This window comes from Pleurodeles waltl, chromosome 7, assembly GCF_031143425.1.
Source record: "Pleurodeles waltl isolate 20211129_DDA chromosome 7, aPleWal1.hap1.20221129, whole genome shotgun sequence".
Taxonomy (NCBI): Eukaryota; Metazoa; Chordata; class Amphibia; order Caudata; family Salamandridae; genus Pleurodeles; species Pleurodeles waltl.
This window is the reverse complement of record NC_090446.1, coordinates 455,385,269-455,405,661: the sequence shown is the minus strand read 5'-3', so window position 1 is coordinate 455,405,661 and position 20,393 is coordinate 455,385,269. Positions and strand designations below refer to the sequence as shown.

Here is a 20,393-nt window from a genome sequence, read left to right as displayed (position 1 = left end):
CAAAACCCACAGTAAATCAAGGATTTTTTTTCCTTTTGCAGTATAACCTCCAAGAAACTTATGCAATAAGAAAACATTTCAAAGTAGCTTAGAATTGTCTAAACTACTGCTAAATGGGTTAAAAGTGAATTGTGGCATTTTTGCGGTGTTAAAAAAAAGAAAAAAAATAAAATAAAATACAACAGACTTCAAACTGACTGACTGCTATGAGACTAACTGCTCCTGGCCATTGCAAGCCTTCAAAATGCATAAAATGACTAATATTTTTTTCTTTAAGAAAGGTTGCACATTTATTACAAGTACAAGTCGAAGCACTGAGGCCGATTTACGATTTTCAGGAATTGACAAGAGTTTACGGAAGTGAGCCTGGAAACCAAACTCTTAGGACACTTCTTCGAATTCCATTTAGGCAAGTACAAATATACACAGACATATTTGCGCATCCAAAATTCAGCTGACCAATTACAACTTTTATTTTCCTAAACTACCATTAATCCACCACCTCGAAAAAGTTATTCCTTGTAGGGAGTACATTTCCAACCTTTCTCAATAATTTTTTTTTTTTTTTTTTAATATAGGAAGAGATTAGGGAGAAGATGGTAAATTGTACCCAGTTCAAGGTCTTTATGCACCAGAAAAAAGGGCAGCTGGATTTTCAAAATATCAATGCTACATATCTGATGCTTTTGATAAGAAACCTTTACATTACTGTATATGCACCACAAGCCTGCATTCAAGAGTTTAAGCAGAACCTGTAGTGTCAACTGAATGGGACAATTTTGTATGATCTAAACGGGTTACCAGCTTACCGAAGAAGATCGTGTGAACTCTCGTTTTGCAAGCACATCAAATAGCTAGAAGCTTTCAGCCATACACCACGATTCAAGCACACAATTCACAAAGATAGCACACAAAAACATGCTACAACGTGAAAAAGGAAGAGCAAAGAAAAGGCTCTGGGTAATCCTTCGGCCAACTGAAATGGATCTGAACCCAAACTTGGCCACATCTTCAAGACTTACCAATCCTCCGTTCGTCCAGCAGTGCTTTAATCTCTGCAATTTTGTCTAAAGCCTTCCGAAGGATGCTACAGGCAAGACATAAAAATGGAGTGGTTTTAGTCCCAAGCAAGAAGTTAGTCCTGTGCAGACTTCAGTCTTTCTTCATACTGTCTTTTCCATAACATCCTGGTACTATCTCGCTCTGCAGATGACTTAATATGCTCCCACTGTTACAATTAAGATTTGCTCCTGTTAAGGTCAATGCTGGACCACTTTATGGCCTGTAATTTGGAGAACACTCCCAAGTCTTAATCACTTGGCTTTTTCTATTATGCTATTGTGAACAAAGGACTTTAAACCCTTGGGGTGTTACTTACTTGCATTCTGCTTCAGCATCAGCCTTTGCAGTGGTGTACAGGCCTCGGAGTTTCGTTCGGTAATATGGAGATACTGTAAGAGTAGGGAGGGCAGTGTGTGAAATTCTGAAAGATGGCGATGGAAACAAGTAAAAGCTGCAAGGGCCGGACCAATGAGGAAAAAGTATTATCCCAGCATTACTTAACTTATCTGTGGGGTTGATACAAATATTTAAGCACATGAGAATTAGCAAAATAGGAAACTTTAACCAGATCAACTAAGTTAAAACTGCAACTGAGGATTATTTCTCATGCAAATAATTAAAACAAACAAATTGGTTGATAAAAAAAATAAGTTGGTTGTAGTCTGACAAGCTGCGCAGTTGGGCAGCAAGCACCTGTAGACATATGGCTCTTGATTTACTCCATAACAAAAGGGAGCAGCTCAGCACAAAAAACATATGTTAAGGGGAAGTTAAAATAGCAGAAGAATGAAAAGGGTAGCATGATGACTTAATGGAGAACAGGCCATTACAGGTTTACGATCTTCTTTCAAATTTTGAGATGATGAATATGTTCCAACATTGGTTGCAACTTGTGGATTGAGTCACTTGGGAGTGCCTCAGGACCATAATTCACTGTTCCCCAAATTACGACAAACTGTAGAATATGCCAATTGAAGCACATGGACTAAATGCCACAAAGGATTTGGAAACCCACTCTGCTTTTCACAGTACTAGATCACATCTGCTCCATTTTTCTCAACAAACCCCTCCAACAAGGTACCATCCTATTACGCCTAAGGAAGTACCAAAGCTTCAATTACTCTGCACTTTTCTGTCACATTAATGCTACTCTGTAACATCAAGCATTACTAACTCCCGTCCACCAGTATTTTCTTACTTGCTTATAACTGTCCCCATTGTTATGGCACACTTGTATCCTTCGTAATTTATAACAATGTTGGCTAACTACTGTTGCTAAATTGATACTGTTCATCCTGTCCTTCCTCAGAACAGTTTTAATTGTAGATCCACTTTGACAATCTAACAAGTACATACAAATATAGTACATAATATCCATCGCTTGTTAACAGTACTATAGGCTTTTCATTCCATGGGTTATGGCATTGCATCCTTCTGTTTATGAACAAACTTGATTTGAACTTCCTTTAACACTGTGGTATATTTGCTACTTGTTAAGCTGATTAAAAATTACCAAATCAATAATATCCTCCTTAAGATATTTCTGGAATTCTTAGGAACTAGGTATTATCTTCTGCCATGCTTTCCAGGTTTGAAGACTTCCACTGTTTTTCCTTAGCCTACGTTCTCTGAAGGCAAGGTAAATTCTCTGCACTCTTCATTATTCTTGGTCTATCTGGTTTCCAGCGGCAAACAGGAAAGGGTGATGCTTTCCCCCTTGCCCCTCTCACTTACTTTTGTTCTCTGTTTGCATGCGTTCATGAGTCTTCTGAATGTTCACCAGGTTGTGTTCGCTGCGCGACCTTTCCTCCTACAAAAGTGACAAGAGACACACATTTCACTATTTTCTACTAGGAGTTTATCTGATATGTAGGTTCTTTACCAGCACAAGTAAATCAGATTTTCAATCCCAGTACTTCCTCTACACAGTACGTCAAGCTCTTACCAAAATGTCATAAGCACTTTACAGACACTAAGCTATCAGATATCAGTGCTCTTTCATGCCCCTGAGAGTGTTAATTTGAGAGAAAGTAAAGCTGCACACCCCCTCTAAACTGTTAAGACAAACCAAGGGAGTATTTCCTTTTCTTCAGGAGGCCTGGCTCCCCCCCCCCACCAAAAAAGGTCCTAAACTACCGATGAATTCAAAATAATTGTATCGCAACCCCTTACCCTATCTTATATTAGTGTCCAGCCCAAACACTGCTCCTCACAATTTATGGTTCGAGAACTGCTGAAATGCATTATCTGCATCCCACACTGAACTTGCAGGGAGTCTATGAAATGCGTATAAAGCAGGCTGGCTTTCATTTGTGCATAGATATGCTACAGCCCCAGTTTTAATGCATCATCACTATGAGTAAAAACATATGCTTTGTAAGCTTTGGCTGATACATGACTGACGCTGCTGAGAGCAGACAGAGTGGAAGCTGGAACGGCAAGGGAGGATGGAGCAGCTCTGAGTGGAGCACCAGCAGTAGGGTAGCAGGAGTCGCATTAGGCCAGGCAACTGTAGGCAGAAGAAAGGTGCAGCTGCAAAGATAGCACACGGCTGCAGCCTACGTCACGTCCCACAAAACTGCATTCTAGCACTCTTAATCTTAACCGCTGCTGGGCCACTGAGCTGCGTCCTGAGTACAGCTGGCTCAAGGTGCACTAGGGGAACAAGTGGTTACAGGCTTATGGCTCGATTAACGCGAGCCCGCCATACGATTCACACTTCCTGCAGAATCTTTTCTCGCTCCGCCTCAGAGAGCTGCTTCCTTGTTCACAGAACAAATATCTACTAATAGATTTTGGTTATTAGCGTACATGACATCCTAATACAAGACCCTTCTAGAGGACTTTTTTTGTGTCTCATTAAAGTTTGTTGTCCAATCGAATTAGAAGAAATGGTGAACACTTCACCACAGAAAAAAAAAGTTATGGAACAAGAGTGAATCCACCCACTCTCCAACCTGAGGAACTATGGATCACCTAAGATTAGCTCGCCTGATCAAAAAAGGGTCCGGAAATCGTTAAGTAGAGTCCCTTCACAAAATGGAAATGCCAATGACAGCAAAATGGCTTGCTTGCTTAAGTCTATAGCACATCACCCTTCTCCCTCTGCAGATGAATATTTACAAGCAGTCTGGAAACAACTTGTTAACACTCTAGACACAAAGGTTATTGAAACAAATAGCATTACTAGAATATCTGGTGCAGTATACAGCTATAATAGATGCCAGACTAGAGAGGCTCAACTTATTTAAAACAATGTGGTGCACACACAAGTATCTCTTCTGAACTAAGTCAACACACTTGCTCATGCACACCCGTAATGGACAAAATAAGTTCTCTACAAACGATTCTCTTCTCACAGGTGGAGGAAGTTAAATTAACGCAAAAGACAGAACAAGTACAGCCAACAGCAGATCTGCACCAAGAATCCATTTGTAACGAACAACAACTGCAGATATCCTTGGGCAAACTTCAACAACAACCAAAACAGAAAACACCCAAGCAGAGAACAGCCATTAAACTCACCCGTACTGACTAACATTCCCCACTAAGTTCTCTAAGGAACTTAAAGACGCCTCTTTTAATCAAAGAGAGGACCAAAAAGAGGACAGGCAAGAATTTAGGCCTGTAACTAACCCAGCCAAAGACCAACCACTGCCTTTCAAAACTCCCAGAAATATCAAAAAGAAAAACAAAGAAGCTCAGGAAACTTAAGAAATTGGTCAAAATGGAACATAGTAATTTCTTTCCAATATGTGACTATAAAAATAAATATATATATATATATATATATATATATATATATATATATATATATATTGTGCAAGGAACTAAAATTAGCTTTCAGGTGTTTTAAATCAAGCAGCCAGCCAATGAATCTCAACAACTCCAGTGCAATTAGCCCTACTGGCACAGTATGAAGCCTTGTCAGATGCAGCTTTTTTGTTGTGGTGCATAGGAGAAATTAATGAAGTAAGGCAAGAATTATGGGCTACCACCTTGGTTTTATCCCCATATCTCCATGCAGAATACATGGAGCAAGACTTCAGACGGTTCCCAGATAATTAAAATTCTACATCCCAGCAGAGGTCAAATATAATGGTCAGCGTGGGTCTTGCTATTTGTATAATGATAACATTTTATAAAAGCAAATAAAATAGAGATCAATAGCTCATCTATGTTAGTGATCTTAATCAAGAATTCCGCATTGGCCAGTGGGCATTTCAAGAGTTAGTAAATTAACCTGTAAATAAATCCATTGTCCAACCTAAAGAAACAAAAAGTTCAAACACCAGCTTGACGGAATTGAAAATGCAATATATTTGGATACTTACAGGAGATTTATATTCTAACCTAAATAATTCCATGATAGGGGTTGCTCACTACCACATTGAAAATGCTATTTTGGAGATACCACCACAAAACATGCCAACAGAGTAAAGACCCTAATGTAGAACATTTGCTGTCCATCGTGGAATGCCTCTCCTTGCAGCTTTAAACGTCTGTTTTCTTAATGATAAACCATGTAACATACTTATTACACAACCAATAGCTGTGCAGTCCTGGACTACAACTTCGTTTTTTGTTCATTTTTCTCACATATCATTCTTTCCCATCCTAAAGCATTATGAAAGTGATAATTTGCCACAAGTACACACTATACAAACCCTTATTTGGATAAAGGTATAGCCATGGGCCAAAGAATGAGAACAAACGTATTCAAAATAAAATGATGGACTTTCAAGGCAGAATGCTACATAAAAAGTGGGAAAACATACACTTCACAGGCCTACTTAATGTCAACAGCAAACAGTCACTACTTGAGAATAGTCTTCATTAATAATGCATTCAAGTGGAATGGAATGGGGACGCAACAAGAGAGATATAAGATAGGTTAAAGAACTGCACTAAGGATAAAAAAAGTGATCTGAGTTGCCAAAAGGACTCAAGAAAAAGGGACTTCTTGGAGCTATATGGCACCACTATAAGCAACAACCAGTGAAAAATCTGGCAGTTGATCAATAAAGTTAACTTGAAAATGCTCATGGATGGCAATTATGTTCTGCCTGATGCCTGGAGAAAATATACATCAAAACTATACGAGAATTCTCAAGAAGAGCAACTTCACTTCAAAATGAATGATTTTTCATATGCAGAAAGGCCAGACCTTAAAGAAGGTGGTATTAAAAACAGCATGTCAGATAGCGTCCGGGCCGAATATACCTGCTAAACTGTTCAAGCTTGATACAGAACAATGAATCCCAACTTTGTAATGCTTACTCTTTAACAGTGTATCATCTACCTTGATAATTCCAGACCAGGAGTGGATAGATTTTACACCCAATTTACAAAAAGGGGTCAACTTCAGATCTTAGTTCCTACAAGTTAATTGCTCTCTTAATCTATTAGCCTGGAGACAAGGGTAACCGATTTTAATTTATTATCTTTTAATTAATCCAGATTTATTCCATCAGCAATCACAACTGATAGCCTGGTTAGCTTTGCCATGTTAATTGACAAATCAAAATCAAATACATTTCTTTTATATACTTGTTTCATTCATCTCAGTGCAACTTTATATTGCATAAATAGAAAATAACTGGCAAAAACTAGCAGCTTGGAAGATTCCTGAGCACTATCTCTAGATGATACATCTTCATCACAGATCAACCTGGGTAACAATAAAAACAGGAGCTAATCAAACCTAGACCGCAAAGATCTACACTAACTCAGAACTGAAGCAAGAAAGAGTATTATTTCGACTCTTGGTAGGCGTGGCCACGCTGGCGACCAAGATGGCTGCATGGTGTTGAAGCTCCCTGAACGACTGTCCGATCATATGGCCTGGTACTTGGTTAACTCAAATTTTACACCTGAGAGGCACTATTGCAGATGAACAACACCCATAGCTCCCCCATCCCCACACCGCCTGGGTGCACTCCCCCTGGTTCTTTGTGATGCCACTACCCACCTACGTCACTGTCATGCCCAGACAAGGCCCTCGAGGCCCTGCAGCTCCAGGGGCGGCGGGTGAGCCTGAGGGCGGGGTTACAGCAGCTGCTAGCATGCACTGTCGCCTGCTTTTCCTCCCCAGATTGCAAGGGAACCCTGTTTGGTTGAGTCCCCCCCGTTCCCCACAGCACCGGCTGGCCGTGTCTCAGGGACAGAGCCTTTCTCCTCCTTACCGGCGGTGCCGGCCAGGGCTGTCGCACTGCAGCTTTGGAGCTGCGCGGGCCGGCCGCAAAGGATGCCCTGCTGAGCCCCAATGATCGCGGCCGGGTAAGGGACCGCACTGGTGGAGTAGCCCTCTATGCAGACCCCAACCGGCCTTTTCCTGCCTGGCCTGAGTCAGCGCTGATCCGGACGCTGACTGGGCCTCGTCCTCTGACTATTGGAGACAGTGTACATCACCACATGGCTCAGGCGTCTGGGGCTGCATTGGGAGCGGCCTGGGAGACTGTCACCCTGCAATCGAACCTCATTTCAACACGAGCTCCAGCTTGTCCATCTACCTACTTTTTGGTGGCACCTAGCGTCCTCAAATTTACCCTTCAGCTGGACTGTCAGGTGCCTTTCTCTGTTGCGTGCTGATCTACAGCAAATTATAAGTGACTTACCTGTGTGGCGACTTGCACTACTCCTTTTGCTGCACTGGGGCTGTATCATTGCATGGCTTGGCTCAGCAGGCCTGGCCCTCACCCCTCACTTTAATACCTTGGCCGTGACTGCGACAGAGACCAGTTGGCTTGGTCGCTCAGTACTACTCTTGATTCATCATTGCAGCTCTCTGCAACACTCACCATGCCGCTACCATGGGTATGGGAGACCCTAAAAAAAATAATCTGTCCTTTGAAGGGACCTAGGACGCCCCGTCCTCAGCATCCACAGTCTGGCCAAAACCCTCCACCCCCGGACGATGCTGGAGCATCCTCTCCAGACAGTACTACCGCTATAATGGCCGAGTTGCACACAGGCTTGCTTTGAGAGCCTCTACGAATGCATGGGAGAGAGGCTTGACCACCATGCGGTGCACCTGGATGGAACAGAGCAATGAATTTTGGAGGTTGAGGATGGCACAGTGGGGGTCCAGAAATGGCTGGAGAAGATGGAATGTTTGTTGAAATCTGCTTAGAGTAAGAATGAACACTTGGAAACGCGCTCAGGTCGAAAGAACACTTCTATCGCTGGTATCCAGGAGCCCACCAATATTGGCCACTCACAGTGTTTTGTGGAAAATTTACTAACCAAGTTGCTTGGTAGGCAGGCTTTGACAGCCGGCTTGGTTGCTAAGAGGGCCCACAGATCGCTTGGACCAGCTCTGGTGTCCAGCACCTCTCCAAGCCTAATTGTGGCCTGTCTCCTTAATTTTTGTGACAGACACTGTTGCAGTTGGCTAGGGAAAAGGCTCCACATTAACAATTTATCCAGAATTCATGCAGGCGGTGCAGGAGGCACGTAAGAAACATGCTGATGTGAAACGCACCCCACAGTACCTGGGCCTCAAGTACAGTATGCTCTATCTTGGGAGATTGACGATCGAGACGGGTGTCTGTCAACATATTTTTCAGATCCCATCTGATGCTGCCCAGTTCTGTAAAGAATACAAGGTGAACCGTGCGCTATCTGCTCAATCATCCCCTGGAGGGTCACCTACTGGCTCCACTGTCGGCACCCAGATGGATGATCATTCATGCGACTGCAACTATACCTGTTATGATATTACTACTTAGAAGGATGTTGTTCTTGGAATGTTGTCAAGACCTCAAGGTGTACACCTACATGATGTCTGTTTTATGTTTTTTTAGGATTTAAAGGGAATTCACCAAAGCATGTTTGTTGGACCTGGCTTTTTGACAGGGTCATCCCCAAACTTTTTGCCTTCCTCCTTTTCTTTTTCTGACCTCATTTTTGCTGGTTTTTAGACTCTGCGCACTTTACCACTGCTAACCAGTGCTAAAGTACATATGCTCTCTCCCTTAAAACATGGTAACCTTGAATCATACCTGATTGGACTATTAATTTACTTAGAAGTCCCTAGTAAGGTGCACCCTGTGTGCATAGGGCTGGTAGATTAAATGCTACTAGTGGGCCTGCAGCACTGGTTGTGCCACCCACTTAAGTAGCCCCTTTTCCTTGTCTCAGGCCTGCCATTGCAAGACCTGTGTGTGCAGTTTCACTGTCACCTCGACTTGGCATTTAAAAGTACTTGCCAAGCCTAAACCTCCCCTTTCGCCCCATATAAGTCACCTCTAATGTGTGCCCTAGGTAACCCCTAGAGCAGAGTGCTGTGTGGGTGAAAGACAGGACATGTACCTGCGAAGTTTACATGTCCTGGTAGTGTAAAACGCCTAAATTCGTTTTGCACTACTGTGAGGCCTGCTCCCTTCATAGGCTAACATTGGGGCTGCCCTCATACACTGTTGAAGTGGCAGCTGCTGATCTGAAAGGAGCAGGAAGGTCATATTTAGTATGGCCAGAATGGTAATACAAAATCCTGCTGACTGGTGAAGTCTGATTTAATATTACTATTCTAGAAATGCCACTTTTAGAAAGTGAGCATTTCTTTGCACTTAAATCTTTCTGTGCCTTACAATCCACGTCTGGCTGGGCTTGGTTGACAGCTCCTTGTGCATTCACTCAGACACACCCCAAACACAGGGTACTCAGCCTCACTTGCATACATCTGCATTTTGAATGGGTCTTCCTGGGCTGGGAGGGTGGAGGGCCTGCTCTCACACAAAGGACTGCCACACCCCCTACTGGGACCCCGGCAGACAGGATTGAACTGAAAGGGGACCTGGTGCACTTCTTAGCCACTCTTTGAAGGCACATTTGGGTATAAAACAGGGCCTCTGCCCTACCTCATCAGACACTTGCTGGAGAAGAAACCTGAACCAGAAACTACATCCTGCCAAGAAGAACTGCCTGGCTGCTCAAAGGACTCACCTGTCTGCTTTCTACAAAGGACTGCTGCCTTGCTGTTGGCCTGCTGCCTTGCTGAACTCTTGTCTGGCTGTGAAAGTGCTCTCCAAGGGCTTGGATAGAGCTTGCCTCCTGTTCCTTGAAGTCTCAGGACCAAAAAGACTTCCCTTTTTCACTTGGACGCTCCGTGCGCCGAAAAGTTCGACGCACAGCTTGTTCCGCGGCAAGAAAAACGCCGCACACCGACGCTGAGCAAACGCAACGCTCTGGGGACAACCGGAAATCCGACGCACGGCGTCGCAAGGACAACGCCGCCCGACCTCTAGAGGAGAAATCGACGCGACGCCTGCCGTGAGATCGTAATTTCAACGCGCAGCCCCCAGAACGACGCGCAGCCGGAAAACAAGCAGGAAAATCCATGCACAGACCCGGGACATCTGGTAATCCCCGCGATCCACAGAAAGAGACTGTCCGCGCACCGGAAAACAACGCACGACTTCCCCGCGTGGAAAATAACGACGCAAGTCTGTGTGTGCTGGGGAGAAATCGAAACACACACTCTTTTTCCACGCACCTCTCCTTTTGTGGCCCTCTGAGGAGATTTTTCCACTCTAAACCAGGTACTTGTGCTTGAAAGAGACTTTGTTTATATTCTAAAGACTTAAGACACTTTATATCACTTTTCAGTGATATCTCTACAATTTCCCATTGCAACTTTATTCTTTTTGACCTACAATTATCCTGATAAATATTATATATTTTTCTAAACACTGTGTGGTGTATTTTTGTGGTGCTATATGGTGGTATTGTATGATTTATTGCACAAATACTTTACACATTGCCTTCTAAGTTAAGCCTGACTGCTCATGCCAAGCTACCAGAGGGTGGGCACAGGATAATCTTGGATTGTGTGTGACTTACCCTGACTAGAGTGAGGGCTTTTGCTTGGACAGGGGGTAACCCGACTGCCAACCAAAAACCCCATTTCTAACAATGTTCCTCCTGTGTGGGTGGGGGGATTAGGGGTATGTTCAGGTATTGAGTATTGTTTGTTTGTTACACAGCTGGCATACTGAATGACACACAGCGCTGGGCCCCTCACGGACCTCCGAGATACCTTCCAATTATCCGACGTATGATGCTCACATCATCCCCACTCAACAAACTTTACCAATTACAGCACCTCACATAGCATGTGGATGCATACTGACCATTGACATGTCACAAGGGGCCCTGCTGTGGGTTACTGACATCGTTCACCAACCTCGCACATTGTCTAACCACTCCCCGGTTGTGGCATCTCTCATTCTTTGGAGGGTGGACCATATCAGCAATGGCGGTTGCCTGTCCAGCAGGGAATTCTCTAAGTCTTTTGTACAGAGATCCAGGACTCCATTAAGGGTCATCCTCAAACTTGTTGCCTTCTTCCTCCTATCTTAAAGACTTATTTTTGTTGCCTCTAGAACTCTGGGCACTTTATCACTGCTGACCAGAGCTAAAGTGCATGTGCTCTCCCTTCTAAACTCGGTATGATAGTTTTTATAATGGATTTTCACATTTAATTTACATGCAAGTCCCTTGTACAGTGGTATCCCCTATACCCAGAGCCTGCAACTTAAATGCTACTAGTTGGCTTGCAGCGTAGTCTGCGCCAGCAACAGAAGTAGACTTTCAAAGCTGTCTCAGGCCTGCCACTGCAGTGCCTGCATGCACAGTTAACTGCTACACTAACTTGCCAAGTCAAACTACTTGCCAAGGATTAAACTCCCTTTTTGCTACACTTAAGTCATGCCTGAGGTAAGCCCTAGCTAGCCCTATGGGCCGGGTGCTGTGTGTGTAAAGGTAGGACATGTCTCTTTATGTACTACATGTCCTAGTAGTGACAAACAGCCTATTTAGTTTCTCACTACTATGAGTGCTGCTGCTCTCAGAGGAGTGCAATGGAAATGCACTGACATGTCTAAGTGGTATCATCTGATCTATGAGGAATAGAGTGGGCATGCTTAGTATGTTTGGAATGGTAGTGAGAAATGCTGCTTCCTGGTATAGGTGGATTTTTTTATTACCATTTTAGAAATGCCACTTTTAGAAAGTGGGCATTTCTCTGTACTTATACCTCTGGTGCTTTTGCAGCTTGACTCCAATCCACGTCTGGGGTAGAATGACAGCTGGGCTTGGTGCATAATTTCCAGACAGCCATGACACGGGAAGGGCTGGGTGTAACGGAAGAGGCATCTGCATATTGATACTCTTCCTGGGCTGGGGAGAGGGAGGGTTGTTCAAACCTTGCATGTGAATCGGTTGTGTCCGGCCCCCACACAATGGACTGATTACGCCCTACTGATGTCTGGAGACAGGGCTGGGTTGAAAGGGTGTTGTGCTTCACTTGAAAGGACTCCTTTGAAGTTGCCTCACCTGCACAAAGGCATTTTGAGTATAAGTAGAAGGGGCTTGGCCCTAATTGTTAGAGCACTTTCAGAACTGGGACTGAACCTCTGCCAGAGGGACTGCAGAACTGCACAAATGACTCATCTGGACTGCTCTTCTTTTGTTGCTCTGCCGCTTGGTGCCTGCTGGGTGGCCCAAAAGACTCATCTTGATTGCTTTTCTGTATGTTGCCCTGCTGACAGCCTGTTCCCTGATTCTAGACGGCCATGAAGAACTGCCACTTTACCCTGGTGTGCTGGCCTGCCTGGCCCTGTGTGCCCCTCAAGTGTTTTCCCAGGGGCCAGTGTGAGACTGCTGGTGTGCCCCTTTTTGCTGTCCCTGGCTCCTGTGATCAGAGCGCCTGATGAGCACTTAATTTAGCATTTTGTCCCATGCCAATAACTAGCACGAGGTAAGCGCTGTGCTCACCTCCTCATTATATATGCCCGGTAAGGGTTGGAGCACTCCCTCGTGTCCTGCGAGATAGAGGCCTCCGGATTTTCCTATGTGCGGGCGCTGTGTGGCTCAGGGGAAGGCAGTCTGTCTGCCTGCAGTAGCCGACTACGGGGTGAGACGAAGAGCACTACCGCCCCTAGAAATCCCAGTGCATGGTGAAGCATTTTCATACCTGGTTGGGAGTGGTCTCGCGCCCCTCCCTCTACTGCCACAGTGAAGTACACCGCTGCCATCGAGCCTGCTCTGCCTGCCCAAAGGGAGTCTATCATTGGAATACCGTGGGTCTTGCCCTCACGGCCGCTGGCCTTGTGAGTGCTCAGAGTAGCCTCGAAGGGGGCCGGCCTGTCATTTCACAACCACTACTGGAAGTGGGTAGCAGAAGCCTGGATATACGGCCAGTTACAACCAGAGAGATCTGTCACCACGTGAGAGACAGGTTCCCGCTGACACAACCGGTACTGCATCTCGGCTGCTGTGCTGCACGCTCATGGGCAGCCGAGCCTGAGTTTTGAAAATCTGATAGTTGGGGACAAATCATGTCTCCCCATCGAGTCTTGCCGTGTGGTGCATCCACCCCCCAGTGTCCTATTGCAAGAAATATCTTGGGGGCATCTTCTTTTTCTCCACTGCGGGTGTTGGGGTGAGACCTCGATGGAGGACTCCCCCTCTGTGATTTAGGAAATTGACATAGTTCGCCTACTAGGTGTGCACCTACTTCTACTCCACGAAGTGGTGGACAGATAAGGAGTGTCCCATATTGTCATGGTAATTTATGCATTCGCTTCCTCTTCTGCTGCAGTTTCTGCCCACAATGAACATGGTGGTATGTTGTTTATTTAGGAAATTACCGTAGTAGGCATGCAGGTGCTGCTATGCAGTATTCGATTGCTGGCGAGATTTAGGGTGAGATCATAGGTGCCACGAGGCAACACTGTGATGTTTAGTAATTTATGTGTTTCCCCCCCCAACCTAACCGCTGCATCGTTGGACCTGATGTTATGATATATATCGTTTTTGCCCTGTGAGGATAACTAATGTATACGAGGATCTGCCTTATATGCATGGGGAGGGTGTGTGTTTATGACGTATCCAAAGGAAGAGGATATTTTGGCATTCATGATAATGTGTTTATTATGACATATTTTTGGTGATAATGATGACCTGACTACTATTTGTGTTGCAGAATGCTAGTCACCATGTGTTTAGCAGACTACTGCTTGCTTCTGCAGAATACTAGTAAGCTGTGTGATGTTATGACAAATGCTTGTGTAGCAGGGTATTACGGATACATGCTATTTTTGGTTTAATTATGTTTTGTGCAATGCAATTTATTTTTATATAACATGTGTTGTGTGTGTTGTGCAAACGTTTTACACATTGCCTCTAGGATAAGTCTGACTGCTCGTGCCAAGCTACCAAGGGGGTGAGCAGCGGTTATCTTGGGTGTGTAGCTCCCTTGCTCCGACTAGAGTGGTGGTCTCTGCCTGGCTGAGGTGCCTACCCTAGTCAATCAGGAACCTAATCTCTAAGAGCCATTAGCTCCAGGTCAGTGGATAAACATTCCACATTCTGGGAGGTTTTCAAAGCCTACATAAGAGGTGTGTGCATAGCCAAAAACTTAGAGACGCTCTGCAGCATCAGAAGCAACTTGGTCAGGGTTCAAGACGACCTTCAGAGGCTGGACCACGCTGCACAGTCTGGGACTGGACTGCATGGGCTATCTAACCGCGCTAAACTCTTACAGGTATTTCACGAGTTGGCAAACAGGCAGGTTAAATATTTGGGAAAGTATGCTGCAGCTCACAGATATGGTGAGGGAGAAAGACTAGGATGTACTTTTGCAAGGTTGCTGAGGCCAAACTACCATGCAACAAATATAGCAAGCCTCTTACCAGAGAACAGAACCACCATCACTGATAATGCAGCTACCATTCAGACATTTACTGATTATTACCAAAAACCATACCCTATGCATTATAGTATGGATAACTCCGTGCTGGCAGAGTACCTGGCTGAGGTCGTTATGGTGTGGCTCAGCCCAGGACAACAGCAGTTCCTTGCCAATCTGAAATTACACAAGCTATTGATGCCCTGAGTGGCACTAAAGCTCCCAGGTCGGATGTAATTACTGTGAATTTTTATAAAGCCTATAAAGACATCCTCCCCCCTCATCTCTTAGAGGTGCACACAGAATCTTTGCAGGAAGGTATTTTCCCTCCTACGCTACGAGAAGTCATCACTACCTTGATGCTGAAACCTAGCAAGCCAGCTCAACTATGCACTTTGTTCCTTATGCTCTCTTTTTTGAATCATAACAAGATTCTCACTAAGGGTGGCCCTTTTTGCGTGCCACGCTGTTCAAACTGGGTATGCAGAAGGGCTTTCTGGACCTTATCATCCTCTTTTACTAAGAACCTACCACCCATATCCAGGTGAATGAAGCAGCTCCCCCCCCCCTTTTTCATATTGCCAGAGGCACGCAACAGGGCTGATCCCTCTCTCCTCTGCTATTCATAATCGCAATGGACCCCCTTGTCCGTCATTTCGAGGAATGCCATCTAGACAGGGGTCTCAAATTTCAGAGAGGACCCTTCTTCGCCTCTTTATATGCAGATGAGGTCCTATTATTTGTCTGCGAGTCTGTTACCAAGCTGATTCGTGAGATAGTTTGGCTCTTTTTCTGGGCTGTCTATCAACTAGGGCAAATCTGAATTATTTCCACTCATAGACGTTACTGTGCCCTTGAATACCCACTAACATGGTGTACCAATCACCTTAAATATTTGGGCATCTTTCGCCATAGGGACAAACAAGAAGTCATAGGACTGATCTATGGCCCTTTTACTCGATAAGCTCTCCACACAAGTAGAACACTGGATTAAACTACCTCTTTCTTGTGCGGGCTCCATTGCCATCATCAAGATGGTTGTCCTGCCCCGATTTCTATATTTATTTCTGAATATCCCTACTGTCTTGACCAACACCTTTTTCAATACGCCTTTTAGCCCCTTGACACAACTCATTTGGGCAGGACGTCGGCCACACATTAGATGGGAAAGGATGATAACGTCCAACGGATACTGCGGCTTCGGAGTCCCAGATATGCACCTGTACTACTTTGTCGCTCAGGACAACTATGCTTACTACTGGTATCACCCAGCCGCCAGGGTAGCAAACCTTAGCCCGGAGAAGGCACAACCATTCCACTTTGCCACTTTCCTCCTTGCTCCCTCAGGAACCCCCCTCCCCCCCAGATATTCAGACTCTCTCCACAACATGCTGGGCCTGGTTTCAACTCAGATGATATCTCAGCGACTAACCCTTGGCCACCATTGTCCCAAGACACTTAGTGCAACAAACACTTACCTTCCTTCATCTGCCTAGGATGGGGGACTTTTTCCAAAACGTTAGATTGAAGTCTACTACAGATCCTACTTTGGGCGTTAACTCCACACCTATGTCCCAATTCATAGTACATCGCCCGCATACCACTTTGCATAACTGCCTTACAATATATCCCAATGAGCCTCCTGTTTTCCCTCATTTATCCTTTGTCATCTCCATGCCGGATAATAGTAGGCTGATAGCGCGCCTCTACCACGCCACTTTACTATGGGTTTCTGCTGGCTCAGACAAATCTAGAAAAGCATGGGAATCACACCTGGGATGTGCAATTCCAGACAAAACCTGGTCTTACTGCTGTGCACAAACGAAACTCGGTCTAATAACCATTGGCACGAACTGCTGCACTTTAAATTTCTCCACTGCGTATACACTAAAGCACTTGCCCACTTCGACCTTCTAGCTCTAAAATGCAGTTTGAACCACACTTACTTTATACACTTAACATTGACGTGCAATTTTATACCAGCGTACTAGGGGAACATTTTCTCTAAGCTGTCCCTCATGCTGGCTCACACCATAGACCCAGACCCTTAATTGCCCTTATTGTACATGTCAAGCCCCTTTCTCCTATTTAATGGCCCTTTGCAGCCATTCTGTTGCTCTTGGCCAAGCGCCAAACTGTACTCCACTGGGTCAGCTCCTGACTTCCGTCAGACTGTGCAGGGCTACGGTACATGACGTTCTGCAACACCACCAGTGGTTATATGCTTCACTGCAGTCCATGACCTCCAGACCTTACGACATTTGGCAGCCACTCTGCAATTACCTCTTGCCCCTCATTCCCGATGAGGAACAACCTGACGTGGATTAAATTGTCTTCGGCATTTGCATTTCATTGGGGTATGTGAACAGGCTGTACAGACTGATGTGGTTCTGCACTGTCTATGCCATTTTTTACCTTCTCAGCAGACCTATGTTTTTTTGATATCCAACGTGTATGTGGACTTTTCTGCGTTAACGTCTGCAATGTAGTGAGTGTCCTTATTCTATACTGATGAAAAAAATGTTGAGAACTGCTGTGTATTTAATTATTTGAAAAATGAAAATAACTACATTCTTATTTAACCTGTCAACAGCAGACTTGAGCCATGCAGCTGAGACCCAATAACCCAAACTGGTCCCTCGCCCTGTACTACTTTGCTTTATGCAGATGACACTGTGATAATAAACCAAATATGGGCAGCTCTGCCACAGAAGCTGTTCAATGTCTTAGGTCATTATTGCCAGGAGCACCAAATGACTCAACCATAATAAATCAAAACAGCCACCTTCAACAGGAAGGTTGGCAAAAAAGAATCATGGCACACAGACAGTACTTCCATAGCAAGTCACTCAATACAAATATCTAGGAGTATTTCTTGAGGCAGGCGGAGGCTTAAGACAACATCAAGAAACGTTCAAACTAAATGGTGACATTTCTATGAATTACCTTTAACTCTGTTAAAAGCCCCCAAAAAATCCTGCTATATTAAATCCTGATAATAGTGAATGCCTAACTTCCAAAATGTTATATGGCATTGAGACATCTCCTGGAAGGCTTAGCCAAATATACAACGTTTCACAACTTAATGTTTACAGACAATTATTTAAACTCCCTCGAAACTCTTTGCAAGCTCAAATAAGGCTGGAATCTGGCCTTTAGGCCAGTAACTTGCCATGAAGTAGTCTTTCCTAAAGTATCGCTAAGCAATAAAAGGCGCAAAAGGCCAAGCACTCTTACATCTGGTTAGAACTCACTTCAGAACAAGGCACTTAAATATCAACTCTTGGAACAGTACCAATGGAATCACTACACAAGAAAGACGCGTGGGAAAAAGATAATCGAACACATGCTTGCTTTAAAAGAGTTACAAGTTGTAAAATAAACTATTTTACATTACAAAATGGTCTTCAGTCGCAGAAAGCATGCTGGCTCATTATCAACAGCTACAAAATAACTGCAGCCACAAAAATAAGAGAGACGTATCCAGCCTGCTGCAAGCTTAAAATAATGTTGTGTTTTGGTACTATTCCAACAATGGGAGTTTCACTACCGCGGAAATCTAAAGCAAGCAGAAACTAATGCACGCTCTGCAACTACAAATTTGAGTCATATAGTCTTTACCTGTCAAGTGCTGCTAGGAGAATGCAGATTTTGGGTACAAACTATGTAATCTGCATAACAGTTGTACCTGCCGCCACGCAGTCATTTTCGGTCTCAATGGGGAGCACCCCCTCAGCTCCTGTACATGTTTATTAAATATTTGTCTGAGGTGGAACAGGATTTAACTAATCTAAACCAGTGGCCTACCCTCCCTCTGAATGGTACACGTTTGTAATACTAAAGTATCAAGCATATTCACTTTGACTACCAAAAATAGCAATTGAATATGCACATGGGCTGCCAACTGACACAGATTCTATTACAAACTATACAACATTCAGGAATAGAAAAACACTCCATTCATTAGGCTAGTATCGAGTTGAAATGGCAGGTCTAACACTTAGGCTGATATTCGGGCTTAAGGTTTCAGATAACAATAATGAATAACGTTTTTTTAAGCTTGGAAAAGAATGTAGATCAAATGTGATCTCTAACTGAAGCCCGAATTGCATGACAGTCATTCTTTTATGCAAATAGTGTAAATGCTAACTCAGTCTTTGACTCATTTCTTTTTATTGACACTATTTCACTTATTGTATTGTTTTACCTAACTGAAATAAAAATTACTACAACTATGTACACGTCATTCTGAATTATCAGCCAATGTAACTGGCTTTTAGCTTTCCTTTTGTTCTCCAGTAGGAGCCTCAAATACTGCTAATAAGACAGTTCCGTGGTCAAATTTGCTCTCTGTAAGGATCCTTATACAACCAAGACTTCAATATTGAAAACCTCAAAGGATTTTCACAGCCTTCCATTGCACCAATGGCTATAACAGGGGTACAACTGTGCTTTTTAATAGTAAAGGCTTGCATTTGCAGTGCCATAAAGTCACATGACTATGGAAGCAGACTACAGCCAAGCACTGGCAAAGCCAATAGGTCTTGCCTTAATAATAAAAGTGCTAAGCCACTGGCTTTGCCAATGATAGTTTGTAAAGCATTTGTAATATGTCTGTAGTATGTTAAGACTCATGCCATCTTATGTCAAGGTTGAGTCAACCTTTGACAAGGGAGTAGAATGTAATGAGATCATAGAGGCACCTAGGACAGCAAGGGTGATAGTTGGAGGCTGGAGAAGGCGATGAGATGCTGGATGGATGAGGTCTTATGATGAGCTACCTCTGCTTGCTTAATACTACTACCTATTTACTACTATCCTTTTGCAAAGGCCCTTTGTCACAATGGCAACAACGACAGGTGTGTGAAGAACCAGAAGCAAGTGGTTGAAAAGAGACCTCAACAACAGGATCCAGTGAATTTGTTGCGTCTGCTGACTCTGCCCCAGCTCTCTTGGCAGCATTGGAACGTTGTTGGCAGTTCAGTTACTTTAATGATAAGAAGTACTGAGTCATTCCTTCTTCAGTCTAATTTTTTCTGGGAAGCCTGCCAGGAAAGCTTCATGTAATGTTTGCAAAAGAAAGGTCACTTTACTTTTGTATGTAAAAAGAAACTTTTTCAGTGAAAAAGCTTTTGTAGATAGATGACAATAATAGTAAAGGTGACAGACACGGATTGTGAGTGTGGACAAATTGTACTACAAGCGGAGGAGCTAAATAGCAATATGCCTGTGGATGAGATATGGGTTAAAAAGGAAGAAATCTGAAATGTTGTTTGACTGTGGAGCAAAAATCACCATAATTTCACAGAATATTTATGTAACAAAACTTAAGGGGGGGAAGGTTGATTTGCACAATCCAGATAATAGACCCTATGCATATGGGGTAAACCAATTCTCTACATCGTTATATTGAAGCCATGATCGAATATAAACAAAAGGTAGGTTAGAGCAAACATTTACGTGTCAAAGAAAGGAGACAGCATATTGGGTTGGTTGACTTGACCCCAATAGTGTAACCTCTGTCCTGTTAAAATACAATCACCTGGTACAGAAAATTGAAACTGTAGTTGATGCATTTCATCAGGAAGTAAAGTTGACGTTTCCTAGAGTTTTTCAAAATAAGCTGGGATGCATGAAA

The 20,393-nt window shown here is 43.8% G+C and overlaps 1 protein-coding gene across 5 annotated transcripts in view; it reads right to left on the bottom strand.

Annotated features, from left to right (window-relative positions):
- SGF29 (SAGA complex associated factor 29) overlaps window positions 1-20,393 on the bottom strand; it is a 93,569-nt gene that overhangs the window by 52,441 nt on the left and 20,735 nt on the right. For all 5 annotated transcript variants that reach the window (XM_069244015.1, XM_069244014.1, XM_069244017.1 and 2 more), the window contains exons 3-5: window positions 2,797-2,872; window positions 1,379-1,451; window positions 1,023-1,087 (exon numbers count right to left, since the gene is read on the bottom strand). In XM_069244015.1, coding sequence (XP_069100116.1) covers window positions 1,023-1,087; window positions 1,379-1,451; window positions 2,797-2,872 — 214 coding nt within the window. The remainder of the gene's footprint in view (window positions 1-1,022; window positions 1,088-1,378; window positions 1,452-2,796; window positions 2,873-20,393) is intronic.